This window comes from Crinia signifera, chromosome 6 (genome assembly GCF_055691185.1).
Source record: "Crinia signifera chromosome 6, ASM5569118v1, whole genome shotgun sequence".
NCBI classification, from domain to species: domain Eukaryota; kingdom Metazoa; phylum Chordata; class Amphibia; order Anura; family Myobatrachidae; genus Crinia; species Crinia signifera.
In genome coordinates this window covers 33,510,150-33,530,201 of record NC_139222.1, presented here as the reverse complement: position 1 = coordinate 33,530,201, position 20,052 = coordinate 33,510,150, and the positions used below count along the sequence as shown (strand labels likewise).

At 50.0% G+C, this 20,052-nt stretch overlaps 3 protein-coding genes across 3 annotated transcripts in view; 1 reads left to right on the top strand and 2 right to left on the bottom strand.

Moving 5' to 3' along the window:
* Positions 1-20,052, bottom strand: part of LOC146007512 (uncharacterized) — a 134,173-nt gene that overhangs the window by 35,403 nt on the left and 78,718 nt on the right. The gene's annotated exons all lie outside the window — the stretch shown is intronic.
* Positions 6,386-15,838, bottom strand: LOC146007510 (oocyte zinc finger protein XlCOF29-like). The gene is made up of 3 exons (XM_083145915.1): positions 15,666-15,838; positions 13,221-13,343; positions 6,386-7,624 (listed from the first exon to the last, which is right to left on the bottom strand). The coding sequence occupies exons 1-3, from the start codon at positions 15,777-15,779 to the stop codon at positions 7,355-7,357; spliced, it is 507 nt and encodes a 168-aa protein (XP_083002041.1). The 5' UTR covers positions 15,780-15,838; the 3' UTR covers positions 6,386-7,354.
* LOC146007509 (uncharacterized) overlaps positions 15,912-20,052 on the top strand; it is a 99,380-nt gene continuing 95,239 nt past the window's right edge. Inside the window, exon 1 of the mRNA XM_083145913.1 lies at positions 15,912-15,956. The gene's annotated coding sequence lies outside the window, so the exon portion shown is untranslated. The remainder of the gene's footprint in view (positions 15,957-20,052) is intronic.

The window sequence follows — 20,052 nt, the reverse complement described above, 5'->3', positions numbered from 1 at the left end:
GTGGGGCAGGAGGGGCCAGTGGGGCTGGAGCGGCCGGGGGTCAAGGCCCTGGTAAGCAACTCCACTGCTGAGGTTAACCCAGCCTGCTGAGTCCTGGCGGCCTCCCTGTCACTCTGAGAGGCAGATAACTCTGAGGATAGATTGAAAATCACTTCTGATAATTGGGATGCCCAAACCGGGATGTCCGGTTGGGGAGGCAGCCACCTGAGGTGTAAATTTAGCATGACACCTCTTGCAAGCAACCTTATGAGGTTTTGCACTGCCTCCTGTTATGTCTGCCCAGCACACACCAAACAACCCACAATGCGCACAAAGAAAGAGCACAAGGGTATTGGGTGAAATAAAGAGGACAACTGCCATGGCGCTAAGTATGTAGTAGAGGGGAGGAGCGGGTGAAATAAAGAGGACAACTGCCATGGCGCTAAGTATGTAGTAGAGGGGAGGAGCAAGCCACACTACTGAAGTGCCCATGCTCCTAATGGTCACCCTCTATTCCTTACTCTGATCTCCAGTGCCACCTAGTGGATGAAGGAGAAATATTAAAAATAAATATGATTTTTTTTTTTTTTTTTTTTTATTGGATGGTCTTTACAAAGTTTTAATGGGATACAGTCACTAGGTCTACAAGAATTAGGTTGAGACCACTAGGTCGACATGGGTTATTAGGTCGACACAAGCATTAGGTCGACATGGGGTAGGTCAAAAGGTCGACATGGGGTTTTTCACTTTTTTTTGAGCCGACAGGCGGTATTTCATGCCCTACCATCCACTAAGGCAGGGGTGGGAGAATAAAATAGTGTGCCGAGCACAGCAATGCACCGTGTCCAAAGCATGGCTGGCGCGGCGAGCCATTTGAGGGGACGCGGTGCTACGTTTCAGTAGATTCAGCACGAAATCCCACCGTTCGGAATCCTGGCGGTCAAAATACCAACGCCGAAACACCAACAAGGGGGGGCTGTGGATCGCCCCCCCTTGCAGGCACGCTGCGCTCGCCACGAATAGAGGGAGAAATTGCCGGTATTGCGGTGGTTGAGATTCCGGCGTCGTTATATCAACCGCCGGGATTTTGACTCCATCCGGTTTCAGTGTCCATGTTGACGGTGTCAAAATTCATGACAAAAAACCCCCAAGAATATTGGATCCCAGTCCGGACCAACCCTACAGGATTCCCCAATCATACCGACTTTGCAGGTATCTGCACCAGGGGAGAAGTGACACAAGCTGTTATGGCCCCGCAGACCTCACCTCTGGCTTGGAACTTCCGGATATAACAACATTCTGTCCCCAACTACATTACCTGTGGATATTGGTTAATTATTCCAGCATTAGGCCGACCACATGGACAGAGAGCAGACATTGTTCTCCTGCCAGCACATCCAGGGGCAGTTACTATATACTTGCTGTCCGTATAGGGTATAACTAGGAACGGACTCTCCAATTCATTGCATTCTCTTAATTATGAGTAGACATTTTATATCATTTGGGTTGGGATCATTTGGTCTACAGCATGATGGTCGACAGTCATTAGGTCGACACCATTATGTCGACATGGGAAAAGGTCGAAAGGTCAACATGGGGTTTTTCACAGTTTTTTTACCTGAATGTCGACACAGTCAACATGGACACAGTTTCAAGTGCACCGCTGCGCTCGGCACACTATTTTATTCTCCCACCATGCCCTAGTAGATGGTAGGGCATGAAATACCGCCTGTCGGCACGTCGGCTCGAAAAACAGTGAAAAGCCCCATGTTGACCTTTTGACTGTGACCTAGAACCATGTCGACCTTTTCTCATGTCGACCTAATGACTGTCGACCAAATGACCGCATCCCTATAATTTACCCGGTGATTGTTACAATGGTTTATAATACAGTAATGCTATACCATATGTCTTATTAAAACTTTGTAAAGACCATCCAATCTTTTATTATTTTTTTTATATAATTTTTAAAAATATTTCCAGCATTGTCCTTTTGAATTGGTTTAGTGCGGCTTCTTTCTTTTTCCCTATATGTATATGCAGGATTGACGGTACTTGTTTCCTAGCACGCCCATCGCATCGCATACCATAAAGGCATACGATGGTATGCGATGCCATGCGATGTTATACAATTTTAAATGCACCCCCACGCCACCCGTACCATCAACGTCAACACGAAGCGTGGCGAGCGCAGCGGTACGCGTGCTCCGACCTTTTCATACCCCCACTATCCACGTCGGTGTGGAGTAGTATTTATATAGTGTGGCGAGCACCCGGCGCCCCGCAAGGTGACGTGGAATACATGTGAAGTGATGCTCCGTGGCTCGCTGTGCTCGCCACACTATATAAAATCAACTCCAAACCGTCGTGGATAGTGGGGGTATGAAAAGGTCGGAGGACGTGTACGGCGTCGATACTGGGGGGTGGCATGGGGGGTGCATTTAACATTGTAAGCACCCATTAGGGTGCTTATACAATTAAAAATCGTATAGGGGTTTATACAATTTAAAATCGTATCGCATGCCATATGCCCGCATGCGATGCGATTAGATGCCATAAATTTAATATCGTAGGCGCCGTGCTAGGAAACAAGTACCGGATTGACTACCCTGTTTCTATAGCAGCTGCTGAGAAGCTACCCACAATAAGCGCCCCCAGTTCCCACCCCCCGTTAGAGAGCTGGTTCTGTATTTATTGTCCTATGTGTCCTCCCCAACGTCCATCTCTGTCCACAGCTCATGTTCTCCAACTGACGGCTTCTGCCCCCTCTCCTACAGGCCCTACACTGGCTCCCATTCCTTCCGGACACCTAGTTATAATGCAATGTTCTGCACCATCTTTTCCCTATTTCTGGTTATGTTTGCAGTGTTTCTGTTATATATTGTGTAAGGCGCTGAGGACCCCATATACATATAGGATAATACCATGAGTGAGTCCATGATGTCTGATATGAATTTACCAACCACAACCACTTATTACATCTCTATATGTACATACAGCAAATGTGACTGTTACACAGATAAAGGAGGTCATTCTGGTTGACTCGCAGAGCTGAGAAATTTATCAACTAAACACCGCCCGCACGAACACCCCCGCACGCATGCGAATGGATGGCCGCTGACCATCGAATGATTCCTACAGCGCTCGCACATATAAGTCACTCTCTGGTGACTCAGATTTGCGGCACCCTTGTACGGGAGGAGGGCGGGCAGCTGACATCCAGTGACGTATGGCAGGGGACTATACAAGTCGCCACGTCCGTTCCCAAACGAAGCCTGCACATACGAATCAATGCTGATGCGCGTGCACAATAGGAAAACATCGTTCCCCGCGTGAACGCGCAGGGGAACGATCAAACTAGAAAGACCCCCAAAGTATGGTCATAACATACAATACAATGGGATCACCAAGCAGACTGCATAGACCCAGCCACGGAGACATTCAGACTGAGGGAAGTAACATTACCCCAGCTTACATTGCCCAGCTAGTACTATGGGACAGGAACCCACATAAGCCAGTGACACTGTGCAGCCAGTCACTTCTCTCTCACACTATACACGGTGCAGCACAGTAGCTGTGGGGTATACTGGCAGCATGTCCTGGTCACTGGTTACCACTACTCCAGCGGGAGTATAATAGGGGCTGATGGCTACTGATGTATGAGATACACCAGAGAGTGTGGGGAGGAGACTGATCAGATCTCTGGGCTGGTAACACACAGTGACATGATGTGAGGGGGGAGCAGGAGTATAATAGGGGCTGATGGCTCCTGATGTATGAGATACACCAGAGAGTGTGGGGAGGAGACTGGTCAGATCTCTGGGCTGGTAAAGGCCCCCATACATTAGGCCGACTTGTCCTAGGGACAAGTCGGACCCAATTTACCTGCGAGCCGCCCGGCAGCTCCCCGGGAGGCTCACATACAATTTGGCACTTGATGTGCCATTTTTACATGGGATAAATCGCATGCGATTTATCCCATGTAAAAAAAAACCCGGGGAGCTGCAGGGCGGTGAGCAGTAGTGGGGGCGGGCAGCGGCAGTAGTGGGGATGGGCAGCGGTGGTGGGGGCGGCCAGCGGCGGTAGTGGGGGCGGGCAGCGGCGACGGGCGGCGTTTGCGGTGAGCGCAGTGTACTTACACATAGCAGCAGCGGCGGGGACGGGACGCGCAGTGGCGGCTATTATATTTTTAAAATACTTGTCAAATGACCGGCCGCTCTCTGATTGGCCGGAGAGCTCTCAGCCAATCAGAGAGCGGCCGGTCATTTGACAAGTATTTTAAAAATATAATAGCCGCCACTGCGCGTCTCGTCCCCGCCGCTGCTGCTATGTGTAAGTACACTGCGCTCACCGCAAACGCCGCCCGTCCCTGCCGCCGCTGCCCGCCCCCACTACCGCCGCTGGCCGCCCCCACCACCGCTGCCCGCCCCCACTACTCCCCCGGTGTCTGTATGCATATGCCTGTCAGGTGGCAGGCATATGCATACAGGGAGGTCGGACGTGATCGTATGTACAGACCGTCCGACCTCCCTGATCCGGTCCGATGCGCACGGGACCGCGCATCGGATCGGATCAAATGTCACATACCTACGATTTTGGGCCGATTTCATCCGATTATCGGCACAAAGTGCCGAAATCGGATGAAATCGGCCCTAAATCGCATAGTGTATGGGGGCCTTAACACACAGCGACATGGTGTGAGGGGGAGAGCAGGAGTATAATAGGGGCCGATGGCTCCTGATGTATGAGATACACCAGAGAGTGTGGGGAGGAGACTGGTCAGATATCTGGGCTGGTAACACACAGTGACATGATGTGAGGGGAGAGCAGGAGTATAATAGGGGCTGATGGCTCCTGATGTAGGAGATACACCAGACAGTGTGGGGAGGAGACTGGTCAGATCTCTGGGCTGGTAACACACAGTGACATGATGTGAGGGGGGAGCAGGAGTATAATAGGGTCTATAGGCTGCTGATGTATGAGATACACCAGAGAGTGTGGGGAGGAGACTGGTCAGATCTCTGGGCTGGTAACACACAGTGACATGATGTGAGGGGGAGAGCAGGAGTATAATAGGGGCTGATGGCTGCTGATGTATGAGATGCACCAGAGAGTGTGGGGAGGAGACTGGTCAGATCTCTAGGCTGCTAACACACAGTGACATGATGTGAGGGGAGAGCAGGAGTATATTAGGGGATGATGGCTCTGGACTCCACCACTTAACAGATGCATTGTCCTCATTAGTTTGGTCTGACAGAGGAGGGTGTAGGATAAGAGAAAACTGTATTGGCAGAACAAGGAAAATATGTAATAAGTGATTATTCCTCACCTGTGCTGGTATCTGTAGGGATTTCCTCCACCTCCTCACACTGCTGATCACCCCTCATACATGTATCTTCTCCATCTTTATCTTCTGCCTTACTATCAGTCACATCCGTCTCTTCTCCCTCTGTATCTTCTGCGTTATTATCAGTCACACCCGTCTCTACTCCCTCTGTATCTTCTGCGTTATTATCAGTCACATCCGTCTCTTCTCCCTCTGTATCTTCTGCGTTATTATCAGTCACATCCGTCTCTTCTCCCTCTGTATTTTCTGCGTTATTATCAGTCACATCCGTCTCTTCTCCCTTTGTACCTTCTGCCTTAATAGCAGTCAAATCTTCACACTGAACCTAAAAGAAATACCACATTAGTAAGGGTGCCGGACGACTCACCAACAGTCGGGATTCCGACAGTCATTACCCCAACGTCGGAATCCCGACTGCTCCCGACAACCCCCATAGAGAGAGAATAAAATAGGTGCCAATTGCAGTGAGCCACTGTGCCCGCAGCGTGGCGAGCGCAGCGAGGGGCTTTGTTGCGCTCCCCCCGCCGTGCAGTCAGGATTACGATGTCGGGCTAATACATGTCGGAATCCCGACTGTCAGTGTGTTATACCACACCCATTAGTAATGTCTGATGTTATTGACATTACACAGTAGAATATCAGTGTATAAGACGCACACAGCTGCTGCAATTCATATAGTGCCAGTCACTTTGATATACAGAGGTGAGTGTAAATCCCACCTACCTGATTCTCCTGTGGGGTTCTGGGATTCTCCTCTGTACTGTGCTGGGTATACAGTGGACGGGGACATCTCTCTGGGGTATCTCTGTTACTGAGCCCATCTGTAGGAGACACAGTGACTGAGGACATTGTACAGGTGTGATTAGCAGATGACCTGTGTATATCTGCTGTACCCTGTACAATAAAATGAATTCTCCTCTTACCCAGTGATGTGAGGGGCCAGTGATTCTCCATTATCACATCCTTGTACAGACCCTTGTGTTCCTCTATATATGCCCACTCCTCCATGGAGAGATAGACAGTGACATCCTGACACCTTATAGGAATCTGACACACACAATGATACAGTCATCACCCAGACACTTCCCCCGGTGATACTGTATAATGTCCCATCCCGAGCAGTCACATCAACCAGTGTTACTGTATAATGTCCATTCCCAGCAGTCACCTCTCCGGTCACATCCCCCGGTGTTACTGTACAATGCCCCATTCCCAGCACTCACCTCTCCCGGTCACATCCCCCGGTGTAATGCTATTTCACACGCTGTGGGTCCTGCCGGGCGGCGAAACCCCACACGGCCAAATGCCTTGCAGTGCACAGTAGTTAATAACCGCCCGGTTGCAACCGGATGTCACGACTGGAAGGGACGGCTGCAGGGCTGTGGCCATTACTAGAATTGTAAACTGCTGTGTGCAGCATGGCTTCCTGGTGCATGTGAAATAGCCCTAACTGTATAATGTCCCATTCCCAGCAGTCACCTCTCCGCTCACATTCCCGGTGTTACTGTATAATGTCCCATTCCCAGCAGTCACCTCTCCGCTCACATCCCCGGTGTTACTGTATGATGTCCCATTCCCAGCAGTCACCTCTCTGCTCATATCACCCGATGCAATGTATAATGTCCCATTCCCAGCCCCCGGTGTTACTGTATAATGTCCCATTCCCAGCAGTCACCTCTCCGGTTATATCCCCCAGTGTTACTGTATAATGCCCCATTCCCAGCAGTCACCTCTCTGGTCACATCCCCCGGTGTTACTGTATAATGTCCCATTCCCAGCAGTCACCTCTCCGAACATATCCCCCAGTGTTACTGTATAATGCCCCATTCCCAGCAGTCACCTCTCTGGTCACATCCCCCGGTGTTACGGTATAATGCCCCATTCCCAGCAGTCACCTCCCCGGTCACATCCCCCCCGGTGTTACTGTATAATGTCCCATTCCCAGCAGTCACCTCTCTGGTCACATCCCCGATGTCACTGTATAATGTCCCATTCCCAGCAGTCACCTCTCTGGTCACATCCCCGATGTCACTGTATAATGTCCCATACCCAGTAGTCACCTCCCCCAATATCACTGTATAATGTCCCATTCCCATCTGTCACCTCTTTAGTCAGCAGCTGAATGATCTTGTTGGTGAGTTCCAGGATCTTCTGGTCATTGTCTCTCCCATGTATCAGTGAGTGAGGTGTGGGCCCTGTTATGGGGCTCTGGGTCCTTTTCTGTCCTTCTGACACACAGGGATGACTACTGGGTGTCTCATGCTCACCACCAGATGTCTTCTTCACTACTGTGTAATCCTGTGTATTGGGAAAATGAGAGTTATTGTAGACTTGCCTCCGGTTACTTCTCTTTCTTTGAGGTTCATGGGAGCCACAGGGCTAACACCGGGGTTGTAGGCGGATCCAGAGGATCAGGCACCAAACATCAAAGCTTTTAGGATTCTATAACCCCGCCTCCATGCTCATCTCCTCAGTTTTGTCAACCAGCAGGAAGCGAAAAGGAAGAAGAAAGGTAATGGACACCCTAGTGTACTCACAAATTAAAAGGAGGGCCATGGTCACACATGACACACCCATATATACCAATATATGCCATATGCTATCAGACGTGTTAGGGTGGGCACCCTGTGGCAGACATGAGCTTCGAAGAAAGAGTTAACCCAAGGTAACTTCCATTTTCTTCTTCGGGTTTCATGGTCACCGCCACATTGAGGATGTTCGAAAGCAATACTTAATCCTTTGAGTGCCAAAATCTCTGTTAAAATCTCTGCTAAAAATGCCACCTTCGCTTACATTTGTTATATAAATTCAAAATTTGTACAAAAAGGATTATATTTTCTATATAAAAAGGTAAATATTCCAGATCACTGTGATGAATAAAAATGTTTGCTTGCCAATTTTCACACCAATTTTGACAAATTCACTTAGCACTCAGAGTCAAGGGAGGGTACTCGCCTGAGGGACCAGAAGTATCCAGCAAGTTAAGGAAGCCTCCTGGGAGGCGAACGTATCAAAGGCATAGAATCTAATGAATGTGTGGATAGAGAACCACGTTGCCGGCTTGCCCATGACGGTCCGTCGGACCTGGTAGAATGTGCAGATATATATGTAGGTAAGGGAATCTGGGCCTGTTCATAAGCCTGCGGAATTACAAGCCAAATCCAGCAAGCTAAAGTCTGTTTGTTGCTGGCCATTCCTGTTTGTGAAATCCATATAAAATGAATAAGGAATTGGACCAACGTATAGAAGTGGCACGGTCTACATAGATTTTTAAGGCTCGCACTAGGTTCAGAGAACACTCCTCGGGAGTCATCTCCATAGAGTCCAAAGCTGGAACCACAATTTCCTGATTCATATAAAATTTGGAGATCGCTTTCGGTAAATGAGCAGTCCTCATCCCAAGGACAGCTCTGTCCTCGTGAAAAAAAAAAAAAAGGAGACCTGCACGATCGTGCATTTGGATCAGACACACATCTGGCAGGGGATTGGTATGGAATCCTGGCGGTCAAAATCCAGACGCCGCAATGCCGACAAGGGGAACATGTGGATCGACTCCCCTTGCCCCAGATTCCTGGGGTACCCCACTTGTAACCATTACCTCCTTTGACTGTACTCCATTTAATACAACTCTCTGTTTTCCTTCCTGCAACCGTGTCCATTCAACTATCTTAAATAAACTTGAAAGCTTGGGATTGGATTTTAACAGTCTGCGATGTGGGACAGTGTCAAAAGCCTTACTAAAGTCTAGATAAGCTACATCTACAGCCCCACCTTGATCTATTACTTTAGTCACCCTGTCAAAAAAAGTCAATAAGATTTGTTTGACATGATCTTCCCCCAGTAAACCCATGCTGTTTCGGATCCTGTAAATTGCTGGTTTTGAGATATTCTACTCTTTGTTTTAATTGTTTCCATCAATTTCCCTACTAAAGATGTAAGGCTCACTGATCGATAGTTGCTTACCTCTTCCTTTCTTCCACTTTTGTGCAGCGGGACTACATTCGCTGTTTTCCAGTCTTCTGGGATTACTCCAGTAGCTAGTGACTGGTTGACTAATTCTGTTATTAGTTTTACCAGCTCCCCTTTAAGCTCTTTTAGCATCATTGGATGTATCCCATCTGGCCCCATTTATCCACTTTTAGTTTTTAGAGTTCTGTAAAGACTTTCTCCTCTGTAAATGTACTTGTTTCTCCCTCATATTTCTGACTATACTTGCAACTTAACTGTGGCCCCTTCCCCTCTCTTTCAGCAGTGAATACTGAGCAGAAATAATTATTAATATGATCTGCTATTACATTGTCCCACTCAAGAAGACTTCCACTCTTTCTTTAGTCTTATTATTCCACTTTCTGTTTTTCTCGTTCACTTATATACCTAAAAAAAAGTTCCCCCCCCCCCCTTTACCCACTGACTGGGCCATTTTCTCTTCAGTCTGTGCTTTTGCACATCTGATTACCTTCTTAGCCTCCTTCTGTCTAACAAGATACACCTCTTTGTCCTCATTATTCTGCGTCTTTTTTGCTTTCACAATACTTGCTACATCTTTCGCAAACCACAATGGCTTCCTTTTACTTGTGTTATTCCTAACTCTTTTGACACAAAGTTCTGTTGCTTTCAGTATTGCACTTTTTAATTTTTCCCACTTCTCCTGCACTCCTTCCAAGTTCCTCCACTCTGCCAAAGAATCCCTTACAAAGTTCCCAGGTTTTCACCCTCATTTACATCAGATATTCTGTCACCATTTGTAAGTATTAAGTCTAATATTGCGTCCTTAGGAGTGGGCTCCCTCACCAATTGCTGGAGCGATGCTCCTTGCAAGGAATTCAGAATGTCCCTACTTCTGGTGGAACTTGCAACAAGCAGCTCCCAGTTTACATCAGGTAGATTAAAATCTCCCATGATTATCACATCTACTTTTAATGCCATTTTATTGATGTCATGCAATAGGTTCTGGTCAAGTTCCTCTTCCTGACCTGGTGGTCTGTAGATCACCCCTATATGGAGAATTGCCTACTCCCCTGTTTCCATTGTCACCCAAAGGGCATTAGTATTTTCTTCAATACTTTGTATTAAGGTAGTCTTTATGCTTTTTTTTCACATATATTGCAACCGCTCCTCCGATTCTTCCCATTCTGTCCTTCCTAAATAAAGTATATCCTGGTATAGCTATGTCCCAGTCATGATTTTTATTGCACCATGTCTCTGTAATAGCCACAATATCCAGTTCATCCCTTGTCATTATTGCAATTAGTTCTAGGATTTTATTTCCTAAGCTCCTAGCATTTGCACACATAGCTCTTACAGTTGTGTTTGTGCTTCTTGTGCTTCTCCTGCTGCTAGCTATGTTCATCTTTCTGCCTAGATCTATTCGGTTTTGATCGGCATTATCTTCTGTTGCAGTGGATAGGCTTCCTGTTCCATTTGCCTGCAGAGACAATACCTCTAGGTTGGGGGAGCAGATTTCTTCATTCTTATGTGGTTCACTGCCCCCCCCCCCCCCCCCCCCTGCTAGTTTAAATAGTTGCTTCCAAACTTCTCACTTAATATACAATGCAGCCTGTCTAATATGAGAAAGACATAGCTTACAACCCTCTGAGATCTCAGCTGGTAACTCATCCTCTAGCACCTTGAGCCAGGGGATAACGGCCTCAGCCCAGGACGCAGCTACAGTGGGTCTATGCATCGCCCTTGTGAGGGTAAAGACTTAGACACTGTTCCATTCATCTCTCCGTTGGCTCTATTAGAGCCAGTAGTAACAGGGAGCACCGAAGGTTTTACCAGCCGAGTAACATGAGAATAGATAGGGGGAGGTGTCTCCCATCATTTACCATCTTCCGGTGGGAGTGGAAATGTAGAGACCAATCTATTAAAAATAGGAAACTTCTTACCCAACGTGTCCCATAAATCTGCCCTAATGTCCATCAGGTAGTCGCAGTGTGGAAATTGTGCTTTAATGAATTTCTGTTTCTTGAAAGCATCATTCTTTTTTGCAACGGGTACAGGTACATCATCATCATCATCATCAGACAAAAGCACAAGTTTGATAGCATCAATGAGAGCCGGTACATCTACTACCAGAGCCGGTTTTTACCTATGGGCTGCAGCCCCTCCGGTAAAATCTGCCACTGTGTGAAGCCAGATGCCCTCTGTGAGGCAGCACTGGCTTCACTGTGACTAGCAGTGACTTCCTATTGGAAGTCTGACCTGCCAATCACCCAAGGCAGTGCCATTAGGAGGAGTTCTGGGATGCCTCCATGGGCTGCAAGCGACGTCAGCCCATAAAAACGGGTTCTACGCATGTACAGTACCGAGGATGATACTGTGCATGTGCCGAATTTGGGATCGCGAATACGCTACTATGGACTGCTGCCCAGCACAGGCGTAGTACCGAAGAAGCTACAGCGCATGCGCTGGTCCCGTGACGGGGTTTAGGACCAGTGGCAGTGGAGGGGGTGGGGGTGGTAGCTCCTCCACAGAGGTAAAGGCCCCATACATTAGTCCGACTTGTCGTAAGGACAAGTCGGACCCAATTCTCCTGTGAGCCGCCCGGGAGGCTCACATACAATTTGGCACTTCATGAGCCAAATTTTACATGTGATAAATGTTTTGAAATACCTGTCAAATGACTGGCCGCACTCTAATACCCGCCACTGCACTGCCCGTCACGACTCGCGCAGCGCCGCTGACATCTGTGATCAAACCGCCCGGCCAGGTCAGTACTCGCCTCCGCCGCCAGCTAAGTGCTCAGGGACCCGCTGCCCGTCCCACTGCTCCCCCGGTCAGTCTGCATGCATATGCCTGTCAGGTGGGCAGGCATATGCATACAGGGAGGTCGGACGTGATCTTATGTGCTGACCGTCCGACCTCCCTGATCAGGTCCGATGCGCACGGGCCCGCATCAGATGTCACACACCTGCGATTTTGGGCCGATTTCACCCTGTTATCGGCCCAAAGTGCCGGAATCGTCCCAAAATCACCACACCTGCTTACCGCCCTAGTTGGCGTCTCCAGAACACTCCTGCGCTCTCCCCCTGGCAGCCGCTGACCCTCGAGCCCCCGCTGGATGAAGCAGTACTTGGAGACAATGCCGGGAAAGTCCACTCGCCCGCAGCCAGACCAAGACCAAGATGGCGGCTGCAACTGCATCCAAAACAGGCAATGAGTCTAATGCTCCCGGAGGGAGCGCATCACCCCCCTCTCCTCCTAAGCGCAGTGACCAACAGCCTCTTATGGACTCTCAGGGAGATGATAATCCCCATATTCTTTCTTATGAGGATATTGTCAGGGCAATTAAGGAAACTGTTCAGCCACTGGTCCACATGCAATCACAGGAGCACACTGCTGCGTTGCAGCTCGCGGTCACAAACATCAAAAAACAATGTAAACAGCTCTCACAGCGTATTGCCCTGGTAGAGCAAACTGCAGGTAATAATTTGCAGGCTATTGAAGCCCTAAAACGATTACAGCGGGACAGTCCCAATTTTCGGGTCCTGTCCCGCTGTCCCACCCGCGGCAGGCATTGTCCCGCTGCGGGGGGTGGCAGTTGGGAGACCCCCCAATCTAATAGAATAGATGCTTTGCGCACGCGCACAGCGTCTATTCTCGTATGAAAAGGAGGTTGCGGCTAATTAGCATAAGCCGTGCCCTCATTTGCATATGCCCCACCCCCTTTTCAGGCGCTCGCGCGGCACAGAAGTTGGGAGGTATGTATTAGTGATGTCACAGTGACACTCCCATATCCCCTCACCTCCCCAGTAACGTCCCTGTATTATTACTATAGATATAAGGGATTGTCACAGTGACACTCCCAGATCTCCTCACCTCCCCAGTCATGTCCCTGTATTATTACTATAGATATTAGTGATGTCATAGTGACACTCCCAAATCTCCTCACCTCTCCAGTCAGCAGGTAGATGATCTCCAGGGTAAGATTTAGTATCCTTTCAGTCATGTAACTCTTGTCATTGTTCATCCTTGAGGAATCAGTGACGGGTTTCATACTCAATGCTCCGTTGTTCTGGAATAAATAGAATAATTACAATATACACCACACAGTACAGCTTGCTGACTGCAAGACTCCATTTCACCTGGTTTTAATCAGCCACAGAATATGAGTCTGGAATAAAAGGGATGAGGTGGTAACCATAATAAGCGCAATAGGAAAATAATTCACAACAACGTCCATTATAATAAATGGTTGTCGCAAAAGAAATGTAAAAGGACACCACTGGCCACCCTCCCTGTATAAAAGGATGCCGCAGGCCGCACACCCTGCGAGACGGGACACCGCAGGTCACTCCTCCTGTACAACAACGGCTGCCGTAGGCTGGTCCCCTTGTATAACAGAGGACAACGCACCCCCTGCATAAGAGGACGCCGCAGGCCGCTACCCCTGTGTAACAGAGGATGCCGCATACCACTCCCCCTGTATAAAGGAATGCAGCAGGCTTCTCTCCCTGTATAACGGGATGCCACAGGCTGCTCCCCCTATATACAGGACACCACAGGCTGCTCTCCTATATAATGGGACACCGTAGGACACGCTCATGTATTACAGGACACCGCAGGAAGCTCCCCCTGTATAACAGGATATCGCAGTACGTTCTCCCTGTATAACAGGACACGGCAGGCCACTCCCCCTGTATAACAGGATAACGCAAGCCACTCCCCCTGTATAACAGGATAACGCAAGCCACTCCCCCTGTATAACAGGATAACGCAAGCCGCTCCCCCTGTATAACAGGATAACGCAAGCCGCTCCCCCTGTATAACAGGATAACGCAAGCCGCTCCCCCTGTATAACAAGACACCCCAAGCCGCTCCCCCTGTATAACAAGACACCCCAAGCCGCTCCCCCTGTATAACAAGACACCCCAGGCCGCTCCCCCTGTATAACAAGACACCCCAGGCCGCTCCCCCTGTATAACAAGACACCCCAGGCCGCTCCCCCTGTATAACAAGACACCCCAGGCCGCTCCCCCTGTATAACAAGACACCCCAGGCCGCTCCCCCTGTATAACAAGACACCCCAGGCCGCTCCCCCTGTATAACAAGACACCCCAGGCCGCTCCCCCTGTATAACAAGACACCCCAGGCCGCTCCCCCTGTATAACAAGACACCCCAGGCCGCTCCCCCTGTATAACAAGACACCCCAGGCCGCTCCCCCTGTATAACAAGACACCCCAGGCCGCTCCCCCTGTATAACAAGACACCCCAGGCCTCTCCCCCTGTATAACAAGACACCCCAGGCCTCTCCCCCTGTATAACAAGACACCCCAGGCCTCTCCCCCTGTATAACAAGACACCCCAGGCCTCTCCCCCTGTATAACAAGACACCCCAGGCCTCTCCCCCTGTATAACAAGACACCCCAGGCCTCTCCCCCTGTATAACAAGACACCCCAGGCCTCTCCCCCTGTATAACAAGACACCCCAGGCCGCTCCCCCTGTATAACAAGACACCCCAGGCCGCTCCCCCTGTATAACAAGACACCACAGGCCGCTCCCCCTGTATAACAAGACACCACAGGCCGCTCCCCCTGTATAACAAGACACCACAGGCCGCTCCCCCTGTATAACAAGACACCACAGGCCGCTCCCCCTGTATAACAAGACACCACAGGCCGCTCCCCCTGTATAACAAGACACCACAGGCCGCTCCCCCTGTATAACAAGACACCACAGGCCGCTCCCCCTGTATAACAAGACACCACAGGCCGCTCCCCTGTATAACAGGACACCACAGGCCGCTCCCCCTGTATAACAGCATACCTCCCAACTGTCACGATTCCGTCGGGACAGTCCCGATTTTCGGGTCCTGTCCCGACGTCCCACCCGCGGCAGGCATTGTCCCGCTGCGGGGGGTGGCAGTTGGGAGAGCCCCCATTCTAGTAGAATAGATGCTGTGCGCATGCGCACAGCGTCTATTCTCGTATGAAAATGAGGTCGCGGCTAATTAGCATAAGCCGCGCCCTCATTTGCATACACCCCGCCCCCTTTTCGGGCGCTCCCGCGCGAGTGTCCCTATTTCCTCCAGACGAAAGTTGGGAGGTATGATAACAGGACACCACAGGCCGCTCCCCCTGTATAACAGGACACCACAGGCTGCTCCTCCTGTATAATATAACACCAGGGCATCACCATAATCACCTGCTACCAGATACGGCAATGCCTTCTATCGGTCCCCATCGTGGCTGCTGGAAGTGAGGGGCCTCCGGTAAGATAAGCAGCGCTTCCCCAGCCGGAAGCCGAGATGCTGCAGCCACAGGTTCTTCGGAAAAATGGCCGCCGTTCACTCTCACAGGGGAGAATTGTTATGGAATCTTACTAGTTGTACTTACAGCATGTAATCTATGATCTTCCGGTAACCTCGCATCACATAACTTTCTCTCTATGCATTCACACAGGCAGTTACCGCTTCTAGCAATCCGGCATGGATGTCCCAGTGTCCTCATACAGTGGCGGCCATTTTCCTGTGGGTTCGGTTGTACTCAGCTCCCAGACTCCTCCGCGGCTGTACCCAAAGTGTATTTCCTGTGTGGGGCAGAGTGGGAGGAGCTGTGTTACCAGGGAAACGTTCCTTCCTGGTGTGCATGGCAGGCAGTGCTGCAGCTGGCACCAGGTATCCCCAGGTATTATACTTCTAGTAACAGCATAGTAGTGATTGCTGGGTGTGAGCCATAAGGGCACTTACAGGGGAGCTGCTGTTCTACTCACACAGGCTGCAGTATAATACCAGGTGTGTGCTATCACTGGGACCAGGGAGAGGCAGCTGAGTCCTCCCAGCCCTAGCTGTGGTGCTGCAAGGCAGAGACTGGTGTGGGACTTGTAGCTCTTGTAGACCGGGCATGTACAAACTATGGCCCTCCAACTGTTGTAAAACTGCAAGTCCCATCATGACTTGCCACAGTTTTGCTATTAGGGAATGCTAAAACTATGGCAAAGCATGCTGGGATGTGTAGGTTCACAACAGGTGGAGGGCTTCAGTTTGGATATGCCTGTGTTGACTGATGGGTGGGATCCCTGTATGTTACACTGTGACAGTCTGCACTATGAGGGGATCCCTGTATGTGACACGCTGCACTATGGGGGGGATCTCTGTATGTTACACTGTGACACGCTGCACTATGTGGGGGATCCCTGTATGTTACACTGTGACATGCTGCACTATGGAGGGATCCCTGTATGTTACACTGTGACACGCTGCACTATGGAGGGATCCCTGTATGTTACACTGTGACACGCTGCACTATGGGGGGGATCCCTGTATGTTACACTGTGACACGCTGCACTATGGGGGATCCCTGTATGTTACACTGTGACAGGCTGCACTATGGGGGATCCCTGTATGTTACGCTGTGACAGGCTGCACTATGGGGGGATCCATGTATGTAACACTGTGACACGCTGCACTATGGGGGATCCCTGTATGTTACACTGTGACACGCTGCACTATGGGGGATCCCTGTATGTTACACTGTGACACGCTGCACTATGGGGGGATCCCTGTATGTTACAATGTGACACGCTGCACTATGGGGGGGATCCCTGTATGTTACACTGTGACACGCTGCACTACGGGGGGATCCCTGTATGTTACACTGTGACACACTGCACTATGGGGGGGGATCTCTGTATGTTACACTGTGACACGCTGCACTATGGGGGGATCCCTGTATGTTACACTGTGACACGCTGCACTATGAGGGGATCCCTGTATGTTACACTGTGACACGCTGCACTATGGGGGGATCCCTGTATGTTACACTGTGACACGCTGCACTATGGGGAGAACCCTGTATGTTACACTGTGACAGGCTGCACTATGGGGGGATCCCTGTATGTTACACTGTGACAGGCTGCACTATGGGGGATCCCTGTATGTTACACTGTGACACGCTGCTCTATGGGGGGGATCCCTGTATGTTACACTGTGACACGCTGCACTATGGGGGGATCCCTGTATGTTACACTGTGACACGCTGCACTATGGGGGGATCCCTGTATGTTACACTGTGACACGCTGCACTATGGGGGGATCCCTGTATGTTACACTGTGACAGGCTGCACTATGGGGGGATCCCTGTATGTTACACTGTGACACGCTGCACTATGGGGGGATACCTGTATGTTACTGTGACACGCTGCACTATGGGGGGATCCCTGTATGTTACACTGTGACACGCTGCACTATTGGGGATCCCTGTATGTTACACTGTGACACGCTGCTCTATGGGGGGGATCCCTGTATGTTACACTGTGACACGCTGCACTATGGGGGGATCCCTGTATGTTACACTGTGACACGCTGCACTATGGGGAGAACCCTGTATGTTACACTGTGACAGGCTGCACTATGGGGGGATCCCTGTATGTTACACTGTGACAGGCTGCACTATGGGGGATCCCTGTATGTTACACTGTGACACGCTGCTCTATGGGGGGGATCCCTGTATGTTACACTGTGACACGCTGCACTATGGGGGGATCCCTGTATGTTACACTGTGACACGCTGCACTATGGGGGGATTCCTGTATGTTACACTGTGACACGCTGCACTATGGGGGGATCCCTGTATGTTACACTGTGACATGCTGCACCATGGGGGGATCCCTGTATGTTACACTGTGACACGCTGCACTATGGGGGGGATCCCTGTATGTTACACTGTTACACGCTGCACTATGAGGGGATCCCTGTATGTTACACTGTGACACGCTGCACTATGGGGGGATCCCTGTATGTTACACTGTGACACGCTGCACTATGGGGGGATCCCTGTATGTTACACTGTGACACGCTGCACTATGGGGGGATCCCTGTATGTTACACTGTGACACGCTGCACTATGAGGGGATCCCTGTATGTTACACTGTGACAGGCTGCACTATGGGGGGATCCCTGTATGTTACACTGTGATACGCTGCACTATGGGGGGATCCTTGTATGTTATACTGTGACACGCTACACTATGGGGGGATCCCTGTATGTCACTGTGACACGCTGCACTATGGGGGATCCCTGTATGTTACACTATGATACGCTGCACTATGGGGGGATCCCTGTATGTTACACTATGATACGCTGCACTATGGGGGGATCCCTGTATCTTACACTGTGACACGCTGCACTATGGGGGGATCCCTGTATGTTACACTGTGACACGCTGCACTATGGGGGGATCTCTGTATGTTACACTGTGACACGCTGCACTATGGGGGGATACCTGTATGTTACACTGTGACACGCTGCACTATGGGGGGATCCCTGTATGTTACACTGTGACACGCTGCACTATGGGGGATCCCTGTATGTTACACTGTGACACGCTGCACTATGGGGGATCCCTGTATGTTACACTGTGACACGCTACACTATGGGGGGATTCCTGTATGTTACACGGTGACACGCTGCACTATGGGGGGGATCCCTGTATGTTACACTGTGACACGCTGCACTATGGGGGGGATCCCTGTATGTCACTGTGACACGCTGCACTATGGGGGATCCCTGTATGTTACACTGTGACACGCTGCACTGTGGGGGGATCCCTGTATGTTACACTGTGACACGCTGCACTATGGGGTGATACCTGTATGTTACACTGTGACACGCTGCACTATGGGGGGATCTCTGTATGTTACACTGTGACACGCTGCACTATGGGGGGATACCTGTATGTTACTGTGACACGCTGCACTATGGGGGGATCCCTGTATGTTACACTGTGACACGCTGCACTATGGGGGGATCCCTGTATGTTACACTGTGACACGCTGCACTATGGGGGGATCTCTGTATGTTACACTGTGACATGCTGCACTATGGGGGGATACCTGTATGTTACTGTGACACGCTGCACTATGGGGGGGATCTCTGTATGTTATAAAGACGCTAACCACCTTACCTCAACTTCCGCAGCATCACTTGCCCCCGGACCGGCCGAAATCACACACGCAGTTGTGAATGGCTAATTGGGTGTAGGAGTAACAGCACAGGCATCCCCAGGACACTCTACTGTATACTCAGTGTAAAAAGAGAAATAAAACTAAATCAAAATAGTAAATAAGGCCGCTTTTTTGCATCAATAGTTTTTTTTTATTGAAAAGTGTTGTTCCTTGGATTAAGGAAAGGAAAACAGAAAAAGGACAAGGGGAATAAAAAGGGAAAGAGTCAGAATACAGATCACCAATAAAGTACAACTATACATATTATTAACAATAAAAAAAATGACAAGATGGTATATATTGTAGTCGTATAACACTATAGAAAGACAATATTAATAATAAAATAAAGAGTCGGAATAGTTAAGGCCCCGATTCGGATAAATCGGACCAATTTGCCCTTGAAAGCCCCTGGCAGCTTACATGCGATCTGGCACTTGATGTGCCATTTTTGCATGCAATTTATTGCATGTAATTCTCCTTGGGAGCTGCTGCGGGAGAAGGTGGTTTTGTGTGTGTGTGGGGGAGTGTTTAGCGGGGTTCAGTCCAGCTGGTGGTAGTGGCGGGCAGCAGGGTCCGTCAGAGCGGCGGCAGCTAGGATCTTGTAGTATGGCCGCATTTTGCCAAATATTTTGAAATGACTGATCGGACGTTGATTGGCTGAGAGCTGCCCAGCCCCACCATTAGCTGAACGAAACCCACTGCCCGCCCCCCCTCCCCCAGCATGGTAAACGTGGTCCCTGGTCACGTGGGTGCACGGGCAGCAGATCTGACAACCCGATC